Source organism: Terrapene carolina, unplaced genomic scaffold (assembly GCF_002925995.2).
Source record: "Terrapene carolina triunguis isolate 2854851 unplaced genomic scaffold, T_m_triunguis-2.0 Scaffold62, whole genome shotgun sequence".
NCBI classification, from domain to species: domain Eukaryota; kingdom Metazoa; phylum Chordata; order Testudines; family Emydidae; genus Terrapene; species Terrapene triunguis.
Window position 1 is genome coordinate 42,549,753 of NW_020664413.1, and position 26,927 is coordinate 42,576,679.

General features: G+C 41.0%; 1 protein-coding gene across 2 annotated transcripts in view; it reads right to left on the bottom strand.

Annotated features, from left to right (window-relative positions):
- The window catches only part of CCDC141 (coiled-coil domain containing 141), a 144,864-nt gene that overhangs the window by 109,862 nt on the left and 8,075 nt on the right, over positions 1-26,927 (bottom strand). For both annotated transcript variants that reach the window (XM_024204039.1, XM_024204042.1), the window contains 2 exons: positions 5,036-5,227; positions 1,918-2,026 (listed from right to left, as the gene is read on the bottom strand). In XM_024204039.1, coding sequence (XP_024059807.1) covers positions 1,918-2,026; positions 5,036-5,227 — 301 coding nt within the window. The remainder of the gene's footprint in view (positions 1-1,917; positions 2,027-5,035; positions 5,228-26,927) is intronic.

The following is a 26,927-nucleotide window of genomic DNA, read 5'->3' on the forward strand; positions in this document are numbered from 1 at the left end:
AGTTGAACTCAAATTGTTTGTTATTGTGTTTTTGTTAAAATTAAATGTTAAAATTACACTAGTAGGAAATTGTTTTATTTCACTAACTACAAATTCTCTGTTTTCATTTTTTTAAATTTTAAACAGTCAAAACAAAACTGCGAAGTGCAAACATGTGTAAAAGCCAAAAAAAAGCGTGGGGGGGGGGGCAGCCAAAAAATTTTTTGCTTGGGGCAGCAAAAAACCTAGAGCCGGCCCTGTTTCCAGCAACTTTACTGCTGAGTAAGTAGGCTGTGCCTTTCTCATAGAGACAAATACAAACATGATTTTCATTAATTATGATTATCCATCCTCCAAATTCTTAGCACTTTAGAAAGATATAAACAAAGAAGAAAGGGAGCATTTGCTACCTCTTCTATCCCTATAGGTAAGAGTCATCCTTCTCAAGCCTATCTTCCCTCGAAAACAATTTCATTTGATTGTTTCAATTATGGACCCTCTTTTCAGCAATGACAATCAGTCACTGCCAGGTATTCCAAGCTAAAATTGCTGTGTGATGAGCACTTCAGTTCAATAAAGATTGAATTGGGACCACCAAGCCCATATTAAAGTTACCTGAGCTCAATTCACTAAAGTCTCTTGAGTGGAATTGCATCTGATTCAGAGTGCCAGCATTTGAAGCAGCTAGATTTCTTATACAATGCAAAAATGTTCAAGTTGCTACCCTACTACTGAACAATCAACTGCAGTTTATATTTTCTGCCAGTTGTTAGGTTTCCTGTAACAGGTTTCCATTAACATTTAGTTAAAATTACACGGCTGGAGTGTATGGATTTGTGGGGAAAAAACAGATTTATACGGGATTAGTCTTTTAAAATAGATTGCAATTGTACTTAGTTGTGCAAAGAGATTGATTCTGAGATGGTGGGAAGGCACCTACCGCCCACTTTTAAAAGATTAGTATGTTGGCATGGCAGAAAATGCTTCACACAAAGATCTTGATTTTAAGATTAATGACCCATCTGCTGCATTTCTTGTAGAAATTTGTCTAGTATCGCAAAGAAAACATAGAGGTGCAAATGAGGTACATGAGGTGTTGTGGGGGGGTGAAGTGGGGTAGAGGACTTTATTTCCTGGCTGCTATCTGACTGCCTGTAACTTCACTTTAGGCTGTTAATGGAACCTCCCTGCACACGGGGACAAGACAATTCAGCAAGGGAGTTATACAGAGTGCAGCTCTACAAAGCCAGAAGCACACATCAGGGAAGCCAATACAGACAGCTAGAGTCTGAGGTTGTCTAGAGGCCAGCAGTAGCTCATTTCCCAGGCCACTCCACTCCTCTTGCCCCATACACTTCCAAAAGCTCAACTGTTATGTAGGAGGCTGCATATGTCAGACAGTACTTCCCCGTGTACACACCCAAGAGGCTGTGGGATTGCTATGAGATATCAGCACCAATGCGTCATTCCCCACCCCAACCTTCTAGAAGAGCTCAACCCTGGGGCACAGGATTATAGCAGGCTGGCTGGTAGCCACCCAGAATGCTCCCCACCTCCACTTTCACCCCACAGGAAAGGGTAGCTGGATGAAGTAGTAGTGTGGGGAAGCCAGGAGGGGGAAGAGTTAGAGGAGCCAGAGGAAACAATAGGGAGGCAGCAGAGGGGAGAAGAGAGAGAGCAGGAACAGTTGTTTAGGGAACCATTATTAATTAACAATGCTTGTCAGATCTGTATTTAGCAGGTGTGACATTGCCAAGCACTGAGCAATACTCACTCTCTGAGCTCTCTTTGCAATTAAAGAAACTACCATAGCAAACGTGATTTCATGAGAGAAGAATTTATTTGGGAAAACCAAAAATATCTTTCAAAGCCTAGAAATTCAACCGGCTAACTATGTGACTGAGAGCTATTGGCCAAAGAAAGGAATCCATTCCTTACCTTTTGTGTGATGCTCATGCTGATGAAGGAGCTTTTTCAAAGATTCAGTGTTCTCAAACTCCTGGGCATTCTGAAGGAAATCCTCCACTTGGTCAATTTTAATAGCAAACTACATTAGGAATACAAAGAGAGAGAAAGCATAATACAACAATCCTTAAAGTACAGAATGTCACAGTACATCTAACCTATGCCTTTGGGGACAAATTCTCAGACTAGCAAAGAAGGGTATCAAATATTTCTGGTGACTATCAATTACAACTTCCTAATATACATTTTTGGGAGCAGCAGTTTGTCCTCTGTTTTCATGAGGTTCTGATTTGAATCGATTCCCTTGTTTTATTGGATGTTTTCTGATGGGATTGTGATTACAGTTTGTCTTTTTATGAGGCTTTGCTTCTCTCTTATGGTTTCTCTGCCTCCAGTCCATTGATAAAGTGCTCTTAAAGGCCCCCTAAGAATTTTAAAGTTTTTTTTTTTTTTAAATCCCCCTAATCAGATATTGAATGAACCTTTCCTCCCTCACAATCAGATTTTATTCAAGGCTCCCCTCCATATCCTCTTTGGCATATTAAAATCCAAATTCCAGCCATCTTTGGGGAAAACTTTGGAGGCAGATACAATCTTCAATCTCATTTTTTGAAGATAAAAATTGGTAGTAAATTTAAACTCACTAATGTTATTGTAAAAGATTAATAAGCAAATTACAGTGAGGTCATAGCACCATGATCATTAAGGTTGAGACTAGCTTACTGCTTAACAGCTGTTTTTTCTAAGTGCTCTAAAATCCAAATACTTTCTCAGATTGTCCTGAAAATTACTGGGTCTCCTGGGACTGGAGGGGAGAGTTAATGGTCCAAAATTGAGGTTATTTGATCTAGGGGTTCTGGAGATAGAGCCACCTATTGTGATGTCAACATTTTACAGTTCTTATAACTTTTTGTACACAGTTGGTCAACTATGACTCTGAACTTCTCTAAACTGAAATCACCTGCTTAGGACTGATCTCCGCTACAGGAAGCCATATTTAAAAAGTTGTTTAGGGTAAAAGTTGGAATGACGATGTTGCTCAAGCCAAGCTGACAAGCCATAGAAAGTGCTGATGTGTGCTTTAAGTTGGTATTTTGGGGGTTTTGTATAGGTGCCTTTGATGTTCTGGAAGGGCCTTTGATGTTCTGGAAGGGTACGAGGCACTGCTGGTCAACCTTAACTGCATTAGCAAAGATTTGAGACAGTGAATTAACATTACAGCTTACATCAAGTTATTCTCTTGGTTAATTGTATATTCTAGTTCTGGTGTCATACTGTTCCTTCAGTGGGATAAATGCTTAGCTGTAATTATTAGAGCCATTACTATACCCTGACTCCAAACACCCCTGAACTTTGGATCAGCATCCAAACACAGACCAGAATCTGAATTCTGCAGATGATTTCTATCCCTATAAGTGTGACCAGCACCCAGACCTGACCACATCAAACACTGGGTTGTTCAAAATCTAGACTTGAATTTTGCAGCTTTGTGCCATCTCTAGTAACGGGATTGCTAAATTAAGGAAGACCAAATCATTAAAGTTCACACTTGGACTTCAGCGTCATCAAGGATATTGAAACCTATGATGAAATTTAAAAAGATGAAAATTAAGCTCTCTGCTTTGCTTGCCTATTCTCACATTCCACCCTTTTACTCATGATCTTTATCCTATACAACAAATGCATTATGCTTCAACATTTGGGATCTGAATTTGATTTTCATTAAAGAATATCCTTGAGATAATGTTTGTGCTTTATCATAAGAAAGCAAAGATTTCACAGAATTGCATGTTGTCATTACAAGAAAAACATTTCAAAAATAAAATTCTAGTATTGTCGTTTAAGTCTATAGGACAATGGACATTTATGTCTAACCTAGGCATGACTCAACATAATGGGCCAGACCATTGCCCCTGCTCCAGTTGCTTTATATTTTCCCATGGCACAGAGCAGCCTAAAAGGCAGCTCAACCAGTCTAAGGATTTCCCCTGCATTGGGGAACACTATGGAGGTGGTGAGTTAACATAGTGGCTCCTATGCCAATCTCTTCCTGGCTCCTTGATGTTAGGACTTGGTCTGGGCATCTGGCTGGTCCCTGGCTGCTGGAATAGCTTGTGGATACTATTGGGAATCAGCAGAATTTGCCTCAGCCCTGCTGCTGTTCTAATTTCTACCAGGCATCAGGACAGTACAGAATCAGCCCCAGGATCTGGGGTCCAAGAAGGTGGATTAAAACAACCCTTGTTCTCCCACTCCTGGTCTTGTGCCATGTGTAAACTCTTTGAAACAAAGACTTGAGAGCCCCATGTAATTGTGCACTCAACTTTTGGGGCAAATCCAGCCCACTCCTCTGCAAATGCAAAGGTAAGGGATAGTTGAATTCAGTGGGCTGTGCAGGGAGTGTACATACCCCTGGGTTTGGAGTCTCACCCTGCATGAGCTGCCTGTGCAGAAGCGAGTAGGGGTGGGACATACAGGGGCATGGGCAGGCTGGGAGAGGGATAAGACTGGGAGAATTGTTGCTAATCTCCTATTTTCCAGGAGTTGGACTCCGGATTTGTGCTGCTGTGCATGCTTTTTGCATGCTTATGCATGTGGTTCTTATATTTGTCTGTGCTCAGATGGCTAGACAGGCAATGGTCTTATTTGCAAGCACAACTATGATAACTACACACACACACATTTTAATGCACTGCCTTGAGTCATGGGTTTAAGAATTTGGCCCTCAAAGAGTCAAATAATTTGAATGTTAGACAATGAAAGAGATCTATTAGGTCATGTCCATGCCCAGTGCAGTATATAGGTACAGACTAATTTTTAATTATTTTTCATTACTATACTTTTTTTAAGTAAAACATTAGTAAGAGACATCACATTTTTACAGATATTCATTCTAAATGTTCTGCTCATTTTCATCCTGCAATACCCAAAAACAGGAATGCAGCTGGGTTTTTTTTTTTGTTTTGTTTTGTTTTTTGTTTTTTGTTTTTAATTAATTGGCCCTTTGCATCAGTAGAAATAGAATGCAACAAACTCTTGAAGGAATTGGGATTTGTTTCAAATTAAGTAGCATTTCATTTTAAATACAAACCTCCAGAGCATTTTCAAAAAATACTGCAGTAAGTTTCAGAAGTGCTCTTCGCTTCTCTAGCATAATGATGAGGGCATCCCAGGCATCCCCCAGAGTCTGTGCCATGGCATCATACACTTGGCTTTGCTCTTTGTTTTCCTCTGCAGTCTTGTCTGCTTCACGTAACAGGTCCCATACTTGATCTTCCAAAGACTATACGTGGGGGAGGTGGGGAGATATAAACAAATTTGTTTTTTCTAAGCAGAATGCCAAATAGCACAATATTACTACTTTGGGATACATTTTCAGTATGATATCTTTTCAGTTATCCACAACTCTCCTATTGGCATATTTTCAATAATGGAAGTGTGGTTATTCCCAGATAGTGTATCAAAAACTTACCCTTTGAATTCAGTTCTGTACTTTGACACTCTCAAGCAATTTCATAAAATTTTGGTGAGAAACAGTTCTAGGGGGAATCCATCATTCCACATTTAAAATTTACATTCAAATATGCTCAGGTACTTGAATGTAAATCTCTACTGAAGCTAGTACATGCTCATGTATTTTGGATATTCATTTGTTAGAACATTATACAGCCAATCAACACATTCTCCTGCAATGCTGGAGGCCAGTAAAACAAACAAACCCAAATTAGAGCCTTAAAGATATAGCATACAACTCAAATGTTATTAATTCACAACACACCTAAAATGCAGGGGCTATATAGATTAAAACTATATATGTATTGTCTAAGGAAGGCCATAGATTACCTGCAATATTTCCAGCTCTGCCTGCCGCAGTGTTCAAGATGAACCACAAAATTACAATGTTCGGGTTATCACAAGAACAAGGCTAGAGTGTTTCATGTCCTTTACCATAAGAAAGGATAACTACTGTGCTATTTCTTGTTCATGTTAAAATCTTCAGTGTGTCTAGAGAGTTGGTTGTTTGTATTATACATGTTTTTCATCTCAGGTCTTTATCATGAGAATAGATTAATAAAGTGCCAATTTTTGCTGCTGTTACAGGTATTATCACAAGAATGTATAATGAGAAGAGGAATCTATACAAGGCAAATTAAAATCTATAACAACTCATTCTCATGACAGACTAATAAGAATGGAAGATAGGAGAACTTAAAATTCTCATGACAGAGATCGAACTGAGAATCAGAAATAATAGAAAACTAATTCATTATTGTGCTAAGCACAGGATCATAATCTCAAAAACCTCCCTAGATGCTACTCACATACTCTCTGTGAATGTGATAGTCTGAGTCTGAATCAGGTGTTAATCTCTCCTCACTGAAAGCAGGGCTTTGGGAAACACTTTAATATACAATGGAACCATTATTCCTGACTCAAAAAATTTTAAACAAAAACAAATATTTTAATCTATCTCAGCACAAGACAGACTAAAGAAAAGTTTAGTAATTTTTACTCAGTATTCAAAATAGGAACTACATATCTGATATTGCAAAAATAAAATTATTAGACATAGGAATAGATCCAACAAACCCATTATTTGAAACAACTATTGTGCAATACATAGACAAGTGTGGTAAATAGCTTTATGTTCTCAGCAGTATCTGTGCTAGCCTTATAGTAACAAACCCATCTCAAAGGACATACAAAAAGTCAATCTTTTAAAGAACTATTTACATTCCCCATTTTATCTCCTGAATGATAGCACAGTACTGGGAACTGCATTCTAATCTTGACTCTGAAAATGACTCCTTCTGTGCCATTGCGCAAATCCCCATCTTTTTCTCCTTAGTTTCTCCATCTACTGATAATAAAAGACCAAACCCTGAAGTTCACACTTACTCTTTATCTAAGCAGAAGCCCCACTGACTTCAATAGAGTTTTGCCTGAGTAAGAACAGAGATCCTGATGTCAATTACACCAATGTTACACATGTAACACTGCTGATATCAAAGGAGTGGTTCCTTAATGACACAGGTATGAGATCAGAATCAGGCTTGGAGTAAAAATTGAGTAAGGCTTTGAGGATTTAACTTAATCATAATAATACTTCCTTTCTCTTCATTTCATTAATGCTTAGTTACTTACCTCACTGGAGTGCTGTGGGGACTAATCAGTTAACATTTGTGAAGTTCTGTGTTCAGTAAGTGTTAAGTGCCATTATTATTAGTCGTAAAAAGAGAAGTACCGGCTCATCTCATGATAACTTTTACACCACAGATATTTTAAGGCTGGATGATTAAATGAAATTTAGAAACCAGCTTCATCAAACTAATGTTAATGGTCAGGCTTAATGAGCCATTACCAAGCTCATGCAAATTTTAAAAGAAAATTCATCTTGCAAGACAATCTTCAGTGTGTGTGGTTTTTATTTTTTTAAACTGCTTTCTTTGTTTTCCTTTTATGGGCTTGCATCATTATTTCCTACATTATCTTTTTATAGTGGCGTAGCTATATAAATAATGTTGTCTATGTATTCAATTTGCCTAGGCATCTGCACAATCTGTACAAAGTCAAGGAGATACTCCTAAGTGTTCTATTCAATCTAAAATATTAGCTATCTGCTGAGTGTTAACCCCAGAATGCCACAGATGCTGGGCAAGTGCCAGGCCAATACGTCTAAGAGAAGTTAGCTGGGTTCTTCAAGTCAAAAGGAAAAAGAGTAATTCCATACCAGAAACTTGTGGAACTGAGAGGCCAGAGTAGGGGAGAAGATGACAACATATGTGAATGGTGGGAGTCGCAACTCCATATTCTTTCTTCACTGCGGAGGCTATTCAACCCTCAAGCTTGTGGTGTGACTGCTTTAATTATCTGGGAACAAAGTGATTAGTTTCTTCCCTCCCACTGGAGTTTGGGTGCTGTGGAGAGCATCCTCCCATCAGGTCTGCTGCTATGCAGAGAACCATACCATCTGCTCCTACTGATGGGGCTTTGAGAGTTCTCATGACCGAGGTCTGGAGAGAAACATCCTGCTCTCATCCTCCACCCCATGACAGCAGCACTTGGAAGGGCAGAGTCAGAGAAGAGATTTACATCAGGGTATATGTAGGGTGGGTTGAACATTTTCTGTCAAAACATTTTGATGGAAAATTGGGTTTTTGACAAAATGAAATTTTTCATGAGAAGTGTCAGTTTGCTAAAAAAAGTTTTGATCTTTTGTGGAAAAACTGAACACCGAAAATCAAAAATATTTTGATTTGAAAATGCTGCCATGGTACCTCCTGAGACCTGTAGCTTAGGAACCTCTTGACTTCTTCCTCCTCTATTGATAAGCCCCTTCATTTTCAGTTTAAACAGATTTTTACTGAAAAAATCCCATGTTTACAAAAAGTATTATTCCTTCCCCCCCCCCCCGATATTCACCCTACTTTTCTTCAAAGAGTCAAAATTTTCTGCAGGAAAAATAACTATTTTCTGACCAACTATAGTACATGGCCCTTCCGCATCTCCACGGTGACATCTGCAAAGTGTCATTGGGACTCATGACCACTTTAAAATTCCCTCACTCTCAAGTAGAGAAATGTCAGGCAATGCATTGAACAGGCCTGTAAGTCAAGAAGAGGTAGTTTGAGAGGCCAGTTACCCCATTCAAGGTGTCCAGAACAATTCAAATGGACACTGGGTGAGAGGAAGATGGTCCCTGGGAACAGTTTGTGTCTGGGAGGGAGAAGATATAGGAAAAAGCTAGGCTATTGTTCCCTTAAGGGCCTGGACCCAGGAGCCTTGGAGAGTGGGAGGGGCAAGGCTCCTCTCTCTCCCAGCTGGCCCCAACAGGTGTTTGTTTATTAGGCTCACCTGGGAAGAGGACTGGGTGTGTAAATCAAAAAGGAGGCTCCAAGCCCAATGAGGGAGAGCTCGCTAAGAGGAGGACTCTGCCAGGACAAACACACAGATAAAAGGCTGTGGAAACCCTGAACTAATGGGGCGGGTCTGGGGGCTGTGGAGGCCAGGCCTTGAACCAAGCAATCCCAGAAAGGAGGGCTGTGGAAACCCTAAACCTAGGGGTGAACAAAAAGGAGGCTCTTTTGGGAGCTGGACCATGCTGAATAAATTGGATCCCAGGAGAGGTGGAGTCTTGTTTTCAAGACTTGTGGCTGTGAGTAGATTATTTCCAGCAAGCTGCAGGGACACTGAGGACGGCATGGCAGTGGTGCACCATGCTGCAGGGGGGCATGCTCAGAGACTGAACCCCTCTAAAAGGCCACATTTGACAGCTGGGCTGGAAACAGTTATGACTTTACCATGCTTCCAAGTGGTGGTGAGGGAGTCCCTTGGAATAAGTGGGTAGCAGGCTCTATGGCTGCACAACCCTGTCCCACATGTAATTAAGTTGGCACCTACAGGGCACCTCATGTAGCCATCCATGGCACTGCTGGCGGGTCCCACCTCACTCTCCAGCTTTAAAGCTCCTGAACAGAGACTCCATAACTCTCTCATGACAATAACACCCTTCTGGGCTTGTTTCAGGATGCTATTGTGCAAATGAAAGTCCAAACCAATAGTGTCCAACAAATTAAGAATAATGAACACAATCTTCTGCCCCACCTGGGCTCCTCTTCAAACTTGGACTCCAAAATCTAAAGTAACCCTCCGCAAAGGATTCACCCCTACTTGGGCCCTGTGGAGTCCCTTTCCCACCCTTACAGAGTGGTGCCTTACAGGGCTTTCTCCTCTGAAGGCCTCCCCAAGCTGTTAATCCGGAGGGGTTTTTTTCCTCACTTTTGGCTGCCTGCCTGCCTCCTCAGGGCTAGCCGCAGGAGACGCCGCTACCCCTCCCCCAGCTTTTTTCCTCAGCCAGATTGGCCTGCCTCCCCATCTCCAGGGGATTCTGCAAATTTTTCCCAGGGAACTCCCTCCCTGCTTTCTCTTTCTTTATTGGGCCCTGGTGTCCTCTATCCATCCCCACTGGGAAGCACTTAACTGATCACTGGTCTGAGTCCCCCTTACAGACCACGTTCAGTTCTACATGGAGCACTGCAGTGGATCACAGGGAATTTTCCACTGGTCATAGCTCTCTCTACACACCCACCCACCCACCAGCTCTAATCCAGCCCCTCACATACCAGCCAAGTTACCAATGTGGGTCCTTGGTTAGGTTAATTTCAGGCATCCCTGGCATTCATAGTAAAAGATTAAGCATACTGAAGGCAAGCTTGCATTATTAATGTAGTCACTTTACCAGTGTTATATAATGCTGGTAAAATCAGTGGTTAAATTCATTTTGTGTTTATTTCTTTCTAATGATGCTAATTATTCTAATACATTTGTTTCTCAGCTTTTGCATGCTGAATACTAATGGACAATTTTTTTTAATTGAAACCATTTGCCAATAGGTAAATGGGCACACTTGACTATTATATGCTTCTCTCTTTAGATAGAACAGTTTATGCATTCAATAAATATATTTTAGTCTGCCAATTTGTTTCTAATGCCAGCTGTTCCAGTTATCATTCATTACATTTCACAGACAGAGTAAAGATAGAATCTGGCATTTATGTTCCTTCAAAAACAGACCTAGTTTTTGAGAATCAATATCTATCTTGAAACCACAGCTGGTCTGTTCTCATGGTGATTTTACAAGGCCATCCCAGTAAAAGTATAATATAAAAATTTGGAGCCTTTTGTTACCGTGAATACACATGCCAGGACAATTCATTCCTATTTCAGACTAGCACAAATTAAAGAGAAAGTTGCAAGTACTTATACATGTCGTGCTGCTGTTCTGTGTAGTGCTAAATTTCACCTAAATAATAGATGCTTAGTCCCAAAGCCCCAAAAGTATTTAAGTTCCTAATTTCCTAATGGGGCAAAAATACCTGTGAGGATCTGGGCCTAAACTAACTATACAGGGTAACATAACATTGAATGCCCAGAAACTGATGTGCCTATGGCCACAGTTTAAATATTGCCCTCCTCTTTCAGCTAACTCAACAAATTCAGAGCAATAATAGACTATGGTTTAACACTCAAGCTTTTTTATTCGGGGGGGGGGAATGGTTCTAGGGTCATGAGCCAAAAAATAAGACATGAATAAGAAAACAATTAAACTGGGGAAAAATGGTTTATGGTTTTTACTCATCCTTGCCATGGGCTCAGTTACTGCTAAGTGACCAAATGTGAGGAGGACACGGGAGGGGAAAATCAGCCAAAAGAGACATTTCATTTAAAGATTGGATTGGTGTCCATCCCTCCCTTCTTATCAGCTCAAACCCAGCCACTAGAAAATAACTGACGCATCCTACAAATAGATTATTCAGGTACAGTAATTGGATTGTCCATGTGCAGCACCTTCGTTTTAACAATAATTAAGTAAAAGTCTCTCTGCTAATATCACCGTGCACTTTCCCTTGTAAAATGTTTAAACGTATAATCAGAATGCTACAGAATTTGATTCTAGTTAATTGTGTGTTTCCCCCTGCCCCAAAGATTCCTGCTTCTTTAAGCAGTAACAGAGCCATGTACAGCACAGTCGGTAAATCAATCGCAGGACTGTAATATTTAGGGTTTGATACCAAGGGTGAGATCCTCACACTCCTCCCTTTACACAGGAAAAAGGGCTGGAGCTGCATAAAAGGTCCCTGAGAGCCCTGTATCCAACCAAGGGAGCATTCCCCCAGTGCAGGAATGAAGACAAAAAGCCTTAAGGCGGCTGCTTCCTGAGGATGCCCTTGCAAGCCCTGGCCTGTGGGGCATGCTGAGGGTGAGAGGGGGGTAACAAGGTCAGGGCCATCGCATGAAGCACTGTGGAGGTTCTAGGCAGCGCTGTAGCTCATAGAGCAGCCCTGGGAGCTGTAACTGGGCCCCAGGGCTGTCCAAGTTACTCAGAGGGAGGGTGTCTCTCCAGCCCCCACCTTGGCCCGGGATCAGGAAGGTGCAAAAATGGCTTAAATCCACCATAGCCCTCCTCCCTCTTGGCTGAGAGTTCTGGGCTGCATCTTAAAGATGCACCACAGACACTCACCCCAAAAAATTTTTACTACGCCAAATATTGTATGAAACTGTGTGATTCCTTGCTACTTCTGTAAATTAGATTTCATATTGCAAAATAGCTTCTCCCCTATTTCTAAGCAGGCATTATGCGATGCGGCCTGTAGTCTCCAAAGGATACATCTCTCTATTAAAGATGCCATTAAGGTTGTTGAGATTTTTACATAAGGTTTTTTTTTCTGGCATAAAACGATCTGATTTCAGCAAAATTGCACATAAAATGCAGTCATATTTTTGTAGCAAACAGTGGCTTTAGTAACATGTTCTATTCTCCTTTCTCCTGCATTTAAAGAATGCATATACACAGACCGGTACATTTGTGGTAAAATTTTGGAGGAGACCTGGTTACAGTATCACAGTTCAGGAAACTATTAAAAAATTAAAGAAAAATGTGTATCGTAAGTACCAAACTACTTGTGCAGAACAAGATCTCTGAAAGTTCCCTCATGACTACATGTTGTACCTCATGACCTCTTGGATAGCACTGGTCTATAATTTTTGAGAAGTCGTCTGCTTCAGAGATAAAATGTGCTATTTATTATGTATTTTGATGTGCTGAATTCAAATATGACAATTAAAACAACTGGCTACTGTTTCTAAGATATTTAAGTTTTTACATTTTATGTCTATGTATATTGTGTAGATAGTAGAGTTTTAATCATAAATTGTAAACCTAGGTCTTTTCATGTGTTTATGGTTGCTTTACATGATAATATTTCACCTGTCCTGTTTATGTAACACTTTAAAAATCTGCAAAAGGGTTATATAAATAAAATTTATTATGAAACAAAAGGCAAAAAACTATTATGTACATAGTTTAGTCCTATTCAGTGTCTACTCGGCGCTTCTTGGCTTGTCTCTTGCTCCATTTAATGAATACATCTCTTGTCACTGTCCAGCAATAGTCTGCAAGCACTGATGGGCTCCATTTGCCCTGATAGCGTTTCTCCATTGTTGCAATGTCCTGGTGAAATCGCTCGCCGTGCTCGTCGCTCACTGCTCTGCAGTTCGGTGGAAAAAAATCTAGATGAGAGTGCAAAAAATGTATCTTTAGTGACATGTTGCAACCAAGGCTTTTGTGTGCCTTGAGGTTTTCCACCAACAACCTGTAGTTGTCTGCCTTGTTGTTTCCGAGAAAATTTATTGCCACTAACTGGAAGGCTTTCTATGCCGTCTTTTCCTTGCCACGCAGTGCATGGTCAAATGCATCATCTCGAAGAAGTTCACAAATCTGAGGACCAACAAAGACACCTTCCTTTATCTTAGCTTCACTTAACCTTGGAAATTTTCCACGGAGGTACTTGAAAGCTGCTTGTGTTTTGTCAATGGCCTTGACAAAGTTCATCAGACCCAGCTTGCTGTGTAAGGGTGGTAACAAAATCTTCCTTGATTCAACAAGTGGTGGATGCTGAACACTTTTTTCCTCCCAGGCTCCAATGACTGTCGGAGTGGCCAATCTTTCTTGATGTAGTGGGAATCTCTTGCACAACTATCCCATTCACAGAGAAAACAGCAGTACTTTGTGTATCCAGTCTGCAGACCAAGCAAGAGAGCAACAACCTTCAAATCACCACAAAGCTGTCACTGATGTTGGTCATAGTTTATGCACCTCAAAAGTTGTTTCATGTTGTCATAGGTTTCCTTCCTATGGACTGCATGACCAACTGGAATTGATGGCAAAACATTTCCATTATGCAGTAAAACAGCTTTAAGACTCGTCTTCGATGAATCAATGAACAGTCTCCACTCATCTGGATCATGAACGATGTTGAGGGCTGTCATCACACCATCGATGTTGTTGCAGGCTACAAGATCACCTTCCATGAAGAAGAATGGGACAAGATCCTTTTGACAGTCACGGAACATGGAAACCCTAACATCACCTGCCAGGAGATTCCACTGCTGTAGTCTGGAGCCCAACAGCTCTGCCTTACTCTTGGGTAGTTCCAAATCCCTGACAAGGTCATTCAGTTCACCTTGTGTTATGAGGTGTGGTTCAGAGGAGGAGGATGGGAGAAAATGTGGGTCCTGTGACATTGATGGTTCAGGACCAGAAGTTTCATCCTCTTCCTCTTCCTCGTCTGACTCAAGTGAGAATGATTCTGGTGCATCAGGAACCGGCAGTCCTTCTCCATGGGGTACTGGGCATATAGCTGATGCAATGTTTGGATAATGCACAGTCCACTTTTTCTTCTTTGACACACCTTTCCCAACTGGAGGCACCATGCAGAAGTAACAATTGCTGGTATGATCTGTTGGCTCTCTCCAAATCATTGGCACTGCAAAAGGCATAGATTTCCTTTTCCTGTTCAACCACTGGCGAAGATTTGTTGCACAAGTGTTGCAGCATATGTGTGGGGCCCACCTCTTGTCCTGATCTCCAATTTTGCAGCCAAAATAAAGGTGATAGGCTTTCTTAACCATAGTGGTTATACTGCGCTTTTGTGATGCAAAAGTCACTTCACCACAAACATAGCAGAAGTTAGCTGCACTGTTCACACAAGTACGAGGCATCTCTGCTCACTTTGCCTAAACAGAAATGTGTCCCTTTGCAAAATCAAACACTGACAAATAAGAGAGCACGACACTGTATGATTTCTAGAGCTGACATAGGGCAATTTGTTCAGCAGAGTGATGTAAGCTTCGTTATGATTGCATCATCCATGACTTCTAGGAATAACATGATGCAATTCATATCATGTATGACGCAATACCAGCTTCAGATTGCATCATTCATTGTTTTGCCTAAAAAGCAAGTACTGTCCAAATCCAGTCATAGATTTATTCATAGATCCAGTCAAAGATGTATTTTAGTCATTTCTGGTTTAAATTGAGATCCCTTCCCTTTATAACTCACTTATCCTCCGCCATTCCCAAGTCAAGGGTCGTATATACTGACCCAATAGCATATCTTGAAAACTAGAGCCAATCAACAATTTTAAGCATCATTTTCGTTCTCAGTGACCCAGAATTAGTAAAGTTTGACTACATTTATTTCAGAAGCATTTTGGCTGTAGAGCAGTGTAGTCAACAACTACTCCTCTACCCCATTCATGCCGATTGTCCTGTAGTTTCAGGCTCCTTCCAGCTTTGTTTTTTCTATCCATATCTTACAGCTTGGGCGGGAACAGGGTTTGCTGCTTCCCCTTTCTCTTCGCCTCATTGAACTACACTAAAGAGATGTTCTGGAGACCCCCCCCCCCCCCACTGCAAGATTATCTGTCTGAACCTTTGTTTCCCTGAAGTTTTGTCACAGATCTCCTCTTTTTACCAGTCTCCTATAACCTCTATCTGCTGTCAGGTCTCAGAAGGCCTGGTCTTGCAAACACTGGATTCAATTGGAGATTTTTGCATTAATTTCAGTTTGCAAAAGTGTTCATCTGGGTCCCTTCACTTGCATGCACACAGCCAAGAATATCACAAGTTATTTACATAATTTTAAAAGAATCAACAGTATAATTAGGATCCACAACTGGCATGATTAATGTACTCATTATGGCCCAATCCTGCTCTAGTCAAAGTCAATAGGACTTTTTGTTGCTTAATTCAATGGGAGTAGGATTGGGCTGTTATTTTTCTACTATTAAAGAAGCACACTCTCCGGCTAGGTGAAAGGGCCTCACGCTGTAGCTGACAACTCCTCTGCTTCTTTCCACAGCTGATGAGATATTTGCCAGATAATATATACTACTAATAGAAGTGAAGACAAGTTCCTTCCTGGCTCCACAGCCAAGGGAGCTGCTTTGCTTTAACCTTTCTACAGCATATTTGAGAAATCATTCCAATATATCAAAGCAGCACTGGAATGAAAAGTTAATTTTAAATGCATTTTTAAATGTACATATGTGTTGCTTTCGAACCAAGAGGTTGTTTAGATCCAAGAGGAACTGAATTACTTTTACTATGTCAGAATAGCTGGTTCGAGCTGCCTAAACAACCTATCCACAAGACCAGGAGTTCTCAATTCTCATGTGTTTGCATGTCTGTGTTAGAGCTACACAAGTCAGAAATATTTTGCAATTTTACCCAAACGTATAAAGGCACAGTAAAAAAAAAAAAAAAAAGGTGTTTAATACATTGCATTTCACTCATCTTGGATAACGAAAATAGCCTAGAAAGTTTTGCTTTCCTTGGGGTGGCAAAATTTCACTCTGGAGCTAATTAGTAGTAGCCTTAACACAGGGGCCAAAGATGGAATGGGCAGGAGAATAAACCACCCATTTCCTCTAAAATTGGTCACACGAGTATAATGTTGAGGACAGAGTGGAGGGGCAATGTGGGAGAGGATATGCAGTGCTGCTGCCTATGCCATACCTGTTCTGTTGATAGAGGATTATTTGTTTACAATAGTATCCACTTTCCAAACACTAAGGAGGATTGTCTCTGTACTGCAAAGCTCATAATCTAAGTATTGCTTAGAGGATGTTAAGTCTCCAGGACTTTCAGTCCAAAATCTTTCATGAGCACTAAATTTACTAAAATAATATTACAGAATTAAAAGAAGAACCCGTCTGAATTCTTGTGATCACACACAGAAACCTCCATTTTGCTACGTGGTCATTAGTCAGGTGAAATTTAATGATTGCACAAACATTTCCTGTTTGCATGTTGTGAATAAGGCTGAAAAAACCCTATATTTTTACTTTGCAGAATTTAGCAAAAATTAATGTTTAGCAGCTCATGCAAATCCCTCCCCCACTATTTGACAAGTCAGCATGCAGCCCAAGCCCAGCCAAACATCTAGTCAAAAAGCTTCTCAAGGTGGAAGGGAACTACTCTTCCTGTGCCTCCATTGTCTGATCTGTATGTCTCTGACTTCCAGGTATGGTAGAGCATTTTAATACCCTGCAGCATTTAGCCAGCTGGCGATCTGCCACAAATGGAGATGCCTAGGACAATGCTTTACTGCTCCCAGAAGTTGTAAATGACTTCATTTAAAACCATGTGATTATTCATTTTCCTTCTGTAAAACATCTGTCAGTAATCTTTCCCTCCCACCACGAAAGTTTTGATTGCTGGTTGCCCACCAAATATAAGCTGCTTCTACAGGGATGAGGAGCAGTTTAAAATTATGGCTAACTTCATAAAATCCCAATTGGCGGAGCCTGCTGACAGGGAATATGATGAGTCAGCACAGCCCCATCTGCCCTGGGTAAAGAGAGAAAGTAGTCGCGACTTTGTACAACTACAGCCTTCCACTGTCAGGCGTCCTGCTCCTGGGGACCTGTGTCTGAGCTTACTCTGGAAGAAACCAGAAAAAACCCTAGGCTGAACCTGGTCCTGGTACTTTTCCACCTTCATGTTAGTGGAGTAGCTATGAATAGTGATTAATCAAAATCCTAGGTACAACCTCAAGTAGACATCTGGGGGGAGGGATCCAGCACCTGAGGTGGGGAATGGATGACATTAAAATATCTTTGCCTAGCGTGTATCCCTGCATATGCCACCGGAGTACCCCGTTCTCAGTTACCAGGTTTACCTACTGATTCCAAAGCCAATCGGGTATACTAATATTTACTCGCCAGCCTCTGTATTACGTCTTTAAATATATTAAACGTCTTTAAATATATTAGAGCAAAGCAAGCAGTTGGGTATGTGAAGAAACAGTGTAGCTTGAGGCAATATCATGCCTCAATCATTTAGATAGTTCCTAGTATTTTTTTTAAACAAGCTGTAGTGCAGTAATGAGCATTTTGTTTCCACTATGAGTAGCATTAGCAATACTGTGTGCTTGGGAAGGGCTGCAGGAGGAGAAGGTGAGTTCAGGAAAAGTGTGGAGAGCTGTTATTAAATACTAGTATATATATAACAAATACATTCTGATTTCATAATAGCTGTTTGATATTACTAGTTTAAAAAGTTTATGGGAAGATAAGTAGTAACAGAAGGGAATATTATATATTTCCTTTTTATCCAACATAAAATGCTCTCCTGCACAGCCATTTTCTAGGAATGGTAGCATTTATTACCCAGCATGAAGTTTTGCTAACATTCTGGATCAGCTCTCTAACTAATGTAGTGTAATAAGAATTAAATGAACATTTGGTATTCATGGTTTCTGTACTAATTTAACATCTTGCGATATTAAAGTACTAGTTGAAAGAGCAGGCATGATTTAAAACTACAAGTAAAATATTATTTTCAAAACATCTATATATGCGGTAAACCTATGCACATACATTGCTTTGACATTAAAAGTCAGAATTTGCAACAAACTCTACACAATTGCCATAGTTATATCTCATTCTAAATACTTCATTGGAAAAAAACTGTGGCATTTGAGATACATACTGTGGAAACTGATGTTTTAAAAGTGCTGACTGATGCATTTTATGTTTTGGAATAAAACAAGAAAACCTGAAATAAGGGTAGTAGGGCAAGAGGAGGCCTCTCTTTCAGAAGTTTCCTTTATGGTTTTCTCCCTTCCAGTCACGTAAATTGTGTCACCCAGTGGGATTAGAATCAATAGGTAGGACTACAAATAATTGGCTTAATCAGCAGCAAGGGAGATTTAGGTTAGATATTAGGAAACACTTTCTATCTATGAGGATAATTAAGCATCAGAATAGGCTTCCAAGTAGGTGGAATCACCATCAGCAGAGGTTTTTAAGAATAGGTTAGACAAACACCTGTCAGGGATGGTCTAAATATACTTTGTCCTGCCTCCATTCAGGGGGTTGGACTAGATGACCTCTTGAGGTCTCTTCCAGCCCTACATTTCTGTGATTCTATGTATAGTCAACTTGATTTTATGTCAGCCTCAGCATGTTAAAGGGAAGCTCCAAATATTAACAACTTTTCTGATGACTTTAGACAGACAAGGTGAATATTTAGTGTAGGCCCCTTTTTTTCTAAAAAGGCTTTTCACAAATATGTAATTAATAAGCAAGAGGTGACTGCATGCCAAATTTGTTTCATTGTCCAAGTAAAATATGAAAATGTTTGAAAGGGAGAGTATAAATTGTTAGAAGTAAATGAAAAAATTAAAAACAAAAAAACCCTCTCTGATGTTTAAATAACCCAAGGTGGTGTTAGTAACAGCGAAAAAAGTTTTGAAATATATGATATTGTAATACTCACTTATAGAATCAGAGACTTATTGGGACACTGCAAGTACCAATTCCAGCACATACAGGCAGGACTGAACTTTCTGCTAACCTCCCTCTTCCCTGCTCCCAGGTCAGAACAGCAGCATACAAGACAACAACTTAACACTAAGATATAGCATATCAGCTGGTGGAGGTACTGTCTATATTAAACATTATAGCCTCCCCCAGTTACATAAGAATCTAAACAATAACTCCTAGGAAGCCAAGTAGTCTGCCATCCACACAGGTTTCCATATTGATCTCCTCACTTGAGTCCTATATTCAGTCATGGACACTTCACTCGTAGTTGGATATTATCAGCGAGTGCAGCATTCATGTCCTCTATGTCAGCCTGTTGTGGACAGTCAGTCTGTTGAAGATGGAAGTGTGGTGAGATCCTGAAAATACCATGGCAATTCCTCCTCCACAGGCAATCTCCCTTTACAATCCACAGAAACCTGTTGTGGTTCTTCCAAATCCTCTTCTGCATCCCTCTGGGATACTTATTGAGCTTCCTCAGTGTTTGCCTCCCCTTTCTTTCAATGAATCTGTGCCTTAGTTCTCAATTCACTACAAAGGGGGGACTTCTTGCTTTTTATAGCATATTATTTTGCGTATTACCTTCGTGGGGGTATAGACATTACAAGTAGGATTAATGCATGCAGCAATTTACAATCATTTTATAGAACCTAAACACATCCTTACAAGTTTAACACTTATCTTGAACAATACTAATATAGAGGTGAGCTGGTCTGGTTTCCAGCTATGAATTTGTCAGTTCTCAGCTGATGCCTACAGCCTTGGAAAGAGCTGGCACCTGGTCTCCAGCACCATGCACCCGATCATATTTCCCAAATTCTTCATTATAACTGGAGAATACACTGCCAGGTATTCTAATAGCTTCTTTTCGTTGCCTTCTATGGCTGCTTCTGTCAAGTCAACCCCTAGCTCTTTTACTCATTGGGCTCCTTCACAACTATTGATCTCTGCAGTACAATTTTTCTTTCTTTTTCAGCACTGGGTTGTTCTCCATGGATCAGACTTATTTCGGATCCTGGGTCCAACAGCATTGTGGTTTTCCAGCTGTCAATGTCTCCAGACAAACGACAACAGGCAACTGAGCAGCTCTTCACAGGGGCCATTTTAATAACTGCAGATGGTGGCCTTATTTCATTAACAGCTTCTAGTTTGGCTTGGTGTGGCTTCTGCTTGAGCAATTCCATCTCCAATGGCCTTTTCCTCCATATTGCCTGGGACCCACTCGGGAAACAGTCTCCCTCATATGACCCAGAAGACATCTGTGAATAGCTTACACCCGTGCCTTGAAATTTTTTAGCTACTTCCCTAACAATAATTGCTTGAAGTGCTGGATCTGGTATAAAGGAATCACCCTGAGGCTGGGAATTAACAGCTGACACCTTTAAGGAAACCCCAATTTCTGCTTCCACATTTTGAATTCTGTGTATAATGTGGTCCATAGGTTTATCCAGTAAGGTATCTTCTTTCACCAGGAAGTTATGATGTTCCCTTGCTAAACCATTTATAAACTGACTTTGCACATAGGATTCTCTCATAACTTGTCATTGGCCATAGGCCCCTCCCTGTACTGCTAGTTCTAGATTTGGCACCACAAATTCTGTTTCACTTGAGCCACCCCCGACATGGTGGCTCAGGGAAAGACCTACTGAACAGTCTCCTTAGTGTACACAAATAATTCAGCCCTGGATTAACATTCCTTCTAGTATTTCAAAAAGGCCAATCCCCCTTCCTAATGGTCATGTAACTATTAGCACAACTGTCTAGATGATGCATGAGCTGCACAAGGAAGCAGCTGGTAACACGCTTTGGCATTACCATCCAAAAACACTGCTCAGTACTGTGCTGCTTATTCGTCAGTCCACTCGTTCACAGAGAGCAACAGCTCAAAGTCTGTCAAGTACTCTCAGATTTCAATCTCATCAGCTTGACCAGCAAATTTCTTCTCAGGCAAAATGCTTTTGTCATCTTGAAGCTGCTGCCACCAGTTGTAATACAAACTTATAGAATCACAGAAATTTACTGGAACACTACAAGTACCAACTCCAGTACACACAGGCAGGACTGAACTTCCTGCTAGCCCTCCAAGTCAGATCAACAATCTAACAACCTAACAACTTATACTGGTCAAGGTGCTGTATGTACTAAACATTACAGAATTTATCTTGACAGTTTCTTTTTCAACTTTCTCCTTTAAATATGTACTACTTCTAGGAAGAAGCTATAGATTAGCTCATTTCTATTTTCATTTTTTGGAATTGTCTCTTCTGTACAATTACAGACACCTAATATATCTCCAAAATATGTTTGATATTGTTCATTTCCCTTGGAACAGAGTACAGTACTATTTTCACAGGCTAAACTAGATATAGTACTTAAAGGAACCATTTGCAGGAGATTTTACCTAGAGAGGAAGAGTGGGAATACATGATAGTCTTGTGTTATGGTTTTATTGACATGAGTTTGAGATGACGCAGTTACTCATTATTGGCAAAGATATAAATTAGTCATCCCATATCATATCACATCACTGTACTCTGTATTCTGTATATGCCAAAATTATTCAACAGAAAAAATATTTTAGGAATAGTTTCACTGGCAGGCTGCTATTGTTTATATCTGATTCTATTTTTCATACCTTTCCAACTGTGAATCCAGGCTCCCTTTGTGCCATGAGTCCAACTGTTCAGGCCTCATAGGAAGAGAAAAATTATAACAAATTTTGGAAACTTCTAAAATCACTTTATATAAATCATATCATCTGATTTTAAGGTCTGAAACCTTGTGATTCACCCAGGCTAGAAACAAATACCTTTGGAAAGGAGATACTGTATAAAGCAGCCATTTCTAATCCTGACAATTCATGAGATACCAGACCTTCAATTTGTCATTAATCCAAGACCAGATACTACCAATCTTGGGCCCCAGGCCAGTGTAATTTGGGGGAGGAAGTGGGGCAAAGTGTGAAATTCTATTTTGAGGGGAAAAAAGAAAAATATTTTATGGCATCTTGTTTTATTCCTTTGCCATCTAGCGAATAGCTACGAAACCCATGGGCAAAGTCTATGGCTCCATCCCTCTTGAGTGGCACTGTCCACATAAAAGATAAGCACCTTCTGCTACCAGTTACTCCATTAGCTCATGTGGCTAATGACGGAGCTGCAGATCTGAAGTTCCCAACCCTGCTGATGATCAATATGGGGGACACGTTTCCACAATCCTTGAGGAAGGGGTGGACAAGATGTTGGCCTATTAGGGCCCCATAAGGAAGGTGGGCAATTCCTGGTATGTTTATTAGTAAGCATGTAGGAACTATTATTGGTTTATATGTTTTTTCCGTGATGTTTTACCCTAAGAATAAATGTATTCTGCTGAGAAAGAGCTGTGTGATAACTTCTAACTGCTGTTCTTAGCCCTCAGAGGGAAGGCAACACACAGGGGCTGGCCTTTAGGTAGACTGGCTTGCTGGGACATCACAATGTATGGCAGAAGGGCTGTGAAGCCTTAAAACCCCCAATCAGAAGGGAGTGGGACAAGGGCCCTGCCCACAGACAGGTGACAACTGGAATCCTGAGACCTGACTGGGCTCTCCTGGAGTGCACCACAGAGGAAGGATGCAAATGTAGTTACCCTGAAACCCAGAATAGTCCAAAGGAGCTTTTGTTGCATTTATCAGTGTAAGAGCTATTCGGGTTAGGGACCACCACTTACTATGTGCTTCCACAGCACCTAGCACAATGGGGTCCTGATCTGACTGGGGCTCTCTAGGCACTACTACAAATTATAAAATAATAATGAGACAGCTCTAGCAGAAATGGGCTTAGCACAGCTCCTCATATCCTGGCCAAAAGGCAGCCTCCTTTCAGCTACCCTGGGGAGACTGGTGTTGACACCAAAGGTACCAAGTTTGAGCCTCTGCTCTTGTAGTGTGCAGAACATGTATTCTGAGTTCAGGCACTGAATAGGGGACATGAGTTAATTAGATTGTTTGCTCTAGGGTCCCGTAAGTATTTTGCAGCCCCCACAGCCGACATTCCCTGTGCTTCCTCACAGATTTGACTCTCTAAGTCTGTAATATCATATATCTAAAAAACTAGAGAACATTACTATTGATGTCCTTTTCACTAGCTTCCCCTATTCTGCTTGTTGAATTACCAAATGATGCAACACGGAGATCATAAACCACCTTCACTCCTCTGACCCCACTCCTGACTCTTAATTCTATATAATATACTACACAGAAAAATAAATGAAACAATACAAGTCTAATTTAAGCCTGTCAGAAGCAAAAGATACAGAATTAAATTATTGAACATTATTGTTGAGCCCTCAGAACAGTGGGTGACCTTGTATAGAATATATATCCTTTAATTTTTATTCTCAGTTAAGGTAAGAATGAAAACTCTGAATTTCTTTAATGTTATTTCAGCACATTTTTGTATTTAATTTCCTCAATTTTATTAATAAAAAATAAGCACATATATATATATATATATATATATATATACACACACACACACACACCCACCACACCACGCTTACAAACCTAAATGTTCTGAAGTGTTTGTGCCAAAGGGCACTTACCCAGCTTGCACATACGCAAACTCTTTTGTTACACTCAAACTCCAATACATGGAAACCCATATATGCCCATCAGAGTTTGCATGTGGCATATATGCACCAAAAGTGTGCCTACAATCTAATATGTAGTTCAGGGATCGGCAACCTTTGGCACGCAGCCCGCCAGGGTAAGCACCCCGAAGGGCCGGGCCAGTTTGTTTACCTGCCGCGTCCTCAGGTTCGGCCGATCGCGGCTCCCACTGGCTGCGGTTCGCCGCTCCAGGCCAATGGGGGCGGCGGGAAGGGCAGCCAGCATGTCCCTCGGCCCGCGCCGCTTCCAGCAGCCCCCATTGGCCTGGAGCGGCAAACTGCGGCCAGTGGGAGCTGTGATCGGCTGAACCTGCGGACGTGGCAGGTAAACAAACCGGCCCGGCCTGCCAGGGGCTTTCCTGGAGAGCCACGTGTCAAAGGTTGCCGATCCCTGATGTAGTTGAAAGTATAGTCCAAAATTCCTTCCACTGGAAGCTCTATTCACTGGAAAAAACTGTAGTCAACCCTTTAGGTCGACAGATCAGGAGATCAGCAAAATGATTTCGTCAAGGCAGGTGGGCTTTGTCTGGACTGGCAGGAAAAAAAAAAAGATAGTGGCTCCTTTAAGGGTCCCCCCCTTGGGATTTGGGAGGGGAGAAGGCATCACCAGAGCTGTGGCAGTCCAGTGGGGCTCAAGTGAGCCTTTGGCCCCTGCACACCTGGGGCATATAAACCCTGTCACTCTGGCCTGAGTCACCTCTCTTGCCTGATGAGCAGCTGTAAGGAGGCAGTACACATGGCCAGGGACAACCCCCCCCCCCCCCACCACCATGTGGGGCTAGGGATCTCTAGGAGCCTCAGGGTGACAAGCAAGGTCCCAGTGAGGACAGACTGGAATCACCCCAGGATCACAACAGAGGCAGCCAGAGAAGCAGCAAGGCCCAGAGCAAACCGTGAGTGTAGGTGTTTTCCTCCGGTGGGAGGCAGTCAAGCTTATTGCTGGTACCTCCTTGTGGCAAGTATGCAGTGCAGGTGCTTGGTCCGTAGGGGAGTCTGGTTCTGTGATAAACCAGAATTGGAAGTAGACTTAGGGAAAGGCATCCCCTGAAGAAGCTGGAGAATGGACTTGGGCATGCGAATGTCTGGTAAAATGGGGATATTGGCCCCTTTATCCAGCCCCTTAACCATCATATGAGGGCAGAGGGGTCCCACCAACAAGCTAGCACCAATTGTGTAGAGCTGGGGGATGGGGGGGCTGCTGGCAGCCCTTCACCAGGTAGAAAGAATTAAGGAAGGAATCTTGACCTGCACTGTATGAATTATTGCCAGACAGTTGAAAGATGAGTTAAATAATAAAGCTGAGGCCTAATTAAACCACATCCCTTGCACCTTGTTTTCCCCCCCCCCCCCCCGTGTCCTCAGCAATGTACTGGACAATTGTATCGAGTCCTTAGATTCTTCAAATGCAACTGAATAATTACAGAAGCATTATGGTTCTCATTTCTCAGTTCCCCCAGATTCTTCACAGGCAAATGAACCTGAATACATAGTATATTGCCTTCTTCAAAGATGAGTTCCAAATAATTCAACAGTCTCAGATTTCACCAGGTTTAGATGCTGTGTCTTAGAAACCTACAGTGGAGACTTGTGGACCAACATTTTTGAGTGGTTATCTACACTCTTCACTGGGGTACTTTTAAGATTAATCAATGTTTACACATCGGTTTTGAAACTGTTAAGTGCTAATAAAGCTGTTATCTTGAAGCCCAAAATATAGTAATTACCACCATTAATATTTGAGCCCCAAAATATTTCAGTGGGAATTTAGGGTATGCAAGTGTGAGGGCTCGGTGAACTGAGCTAATGTTATCTGAGGAAACCACTGAAAGAGAATATAGAACCTCACAATGTCACTTTTACATTCGCTTTTCTGACTACAACTGCACTTTCAAACCCCTGAGAAAATTTTATAATGGAAAACGCAACTGATCTTTTCCATTATTCTTTTAAAGGCATTGCTGAGCATCTCTGTAATTAAATGTAAATAACTCAGAAAACAGAGATTAATAGATAATTTGTCCCATATCTAATTTACTGAAAAATAAGCATTATATGAAAATATTTATTTTTGTATGAAACAAATAAAAGGCTCATTTTAAAAAATTTCAAATGCAAAAGATGAACATATTACTTTTTGAGAAATATATTTTTCTAATTTGCTCCTCTTGGATATTTGCATATAAATGACTACTTTGCACTTTATGCTCTGTGAATTGGAGTAAATACAGTAATTAGGAGCAATGTACAGGTACGTGGGCCAAATTATTAATGGTGCTTTTGTTTTAATGAAAGTTAAATTTGCAGAATGGATTTATTTATATTTTTCAGTCTCTGCTCTAGCTCACTGTGGCCTTTAGCATGACAAATAACAGAGCTTTGGAGACAAATCAAGAATGCCAGTGTTTGTCTTACTGGGGGCTGTAACACTGTCATAATCCAAAGATTGGCAACACACTCTAAACCAAAGCACTAGTGTTGTGAAATATAAGATCAAAGGCAATATTTTCTCCAGACAGTGAATGACTTAGGAACCTGTGGTGGAGGGAGGATGGCAGAGCTGCATTGCAATAAGTGCAATTTTGTCCCTTGGAAGCCTTTGCTGAACTTTCCCCCCCATTTTAGAAACTAGAGTGAGAGTAAAGCTTGAAAAAATTTTCATCCCAGGGAAAAATAACCAAAAACAAAAAAACCCTTTGCCGAAGCAGGTTGGCCCAAAGCTGAGGCGTAGGAGACCATGAGGAGGAGAGGTCTATGACATCACAGAAGTAGGGGTGGAGTTTTCAGCAAGACTTTCTGGCCATTGCTGGTTCTGGCTAGTTTAATGAATCAGCAGCCGGCCTGTAATTCTTGACTATTGACGAGTCATATCCCAGAAAAAGAGAGTTAAGGCCCCGATCTGGAAAACACTTATGTATGTGCTTAACTCTGCTCAGAAGAGAAGTTCGGCCAAAGTTAATGGGATTATTCAATGTGCTTGGGGTCAAATATTTGCATGAGTGTTTGCAGGATCAGGGCCAAATGTTTTAAAATGAATTTACCAATAAAAAATGTGCAATGGCTTTGCATTTCCAGACACTGAATATATGTCGTACTGAATGCAAAACAGATCCATGCCGTGTGTGTGTGTGTGTGTGTGTGTGTGTGTGTGTGTGTGTGTGTGTG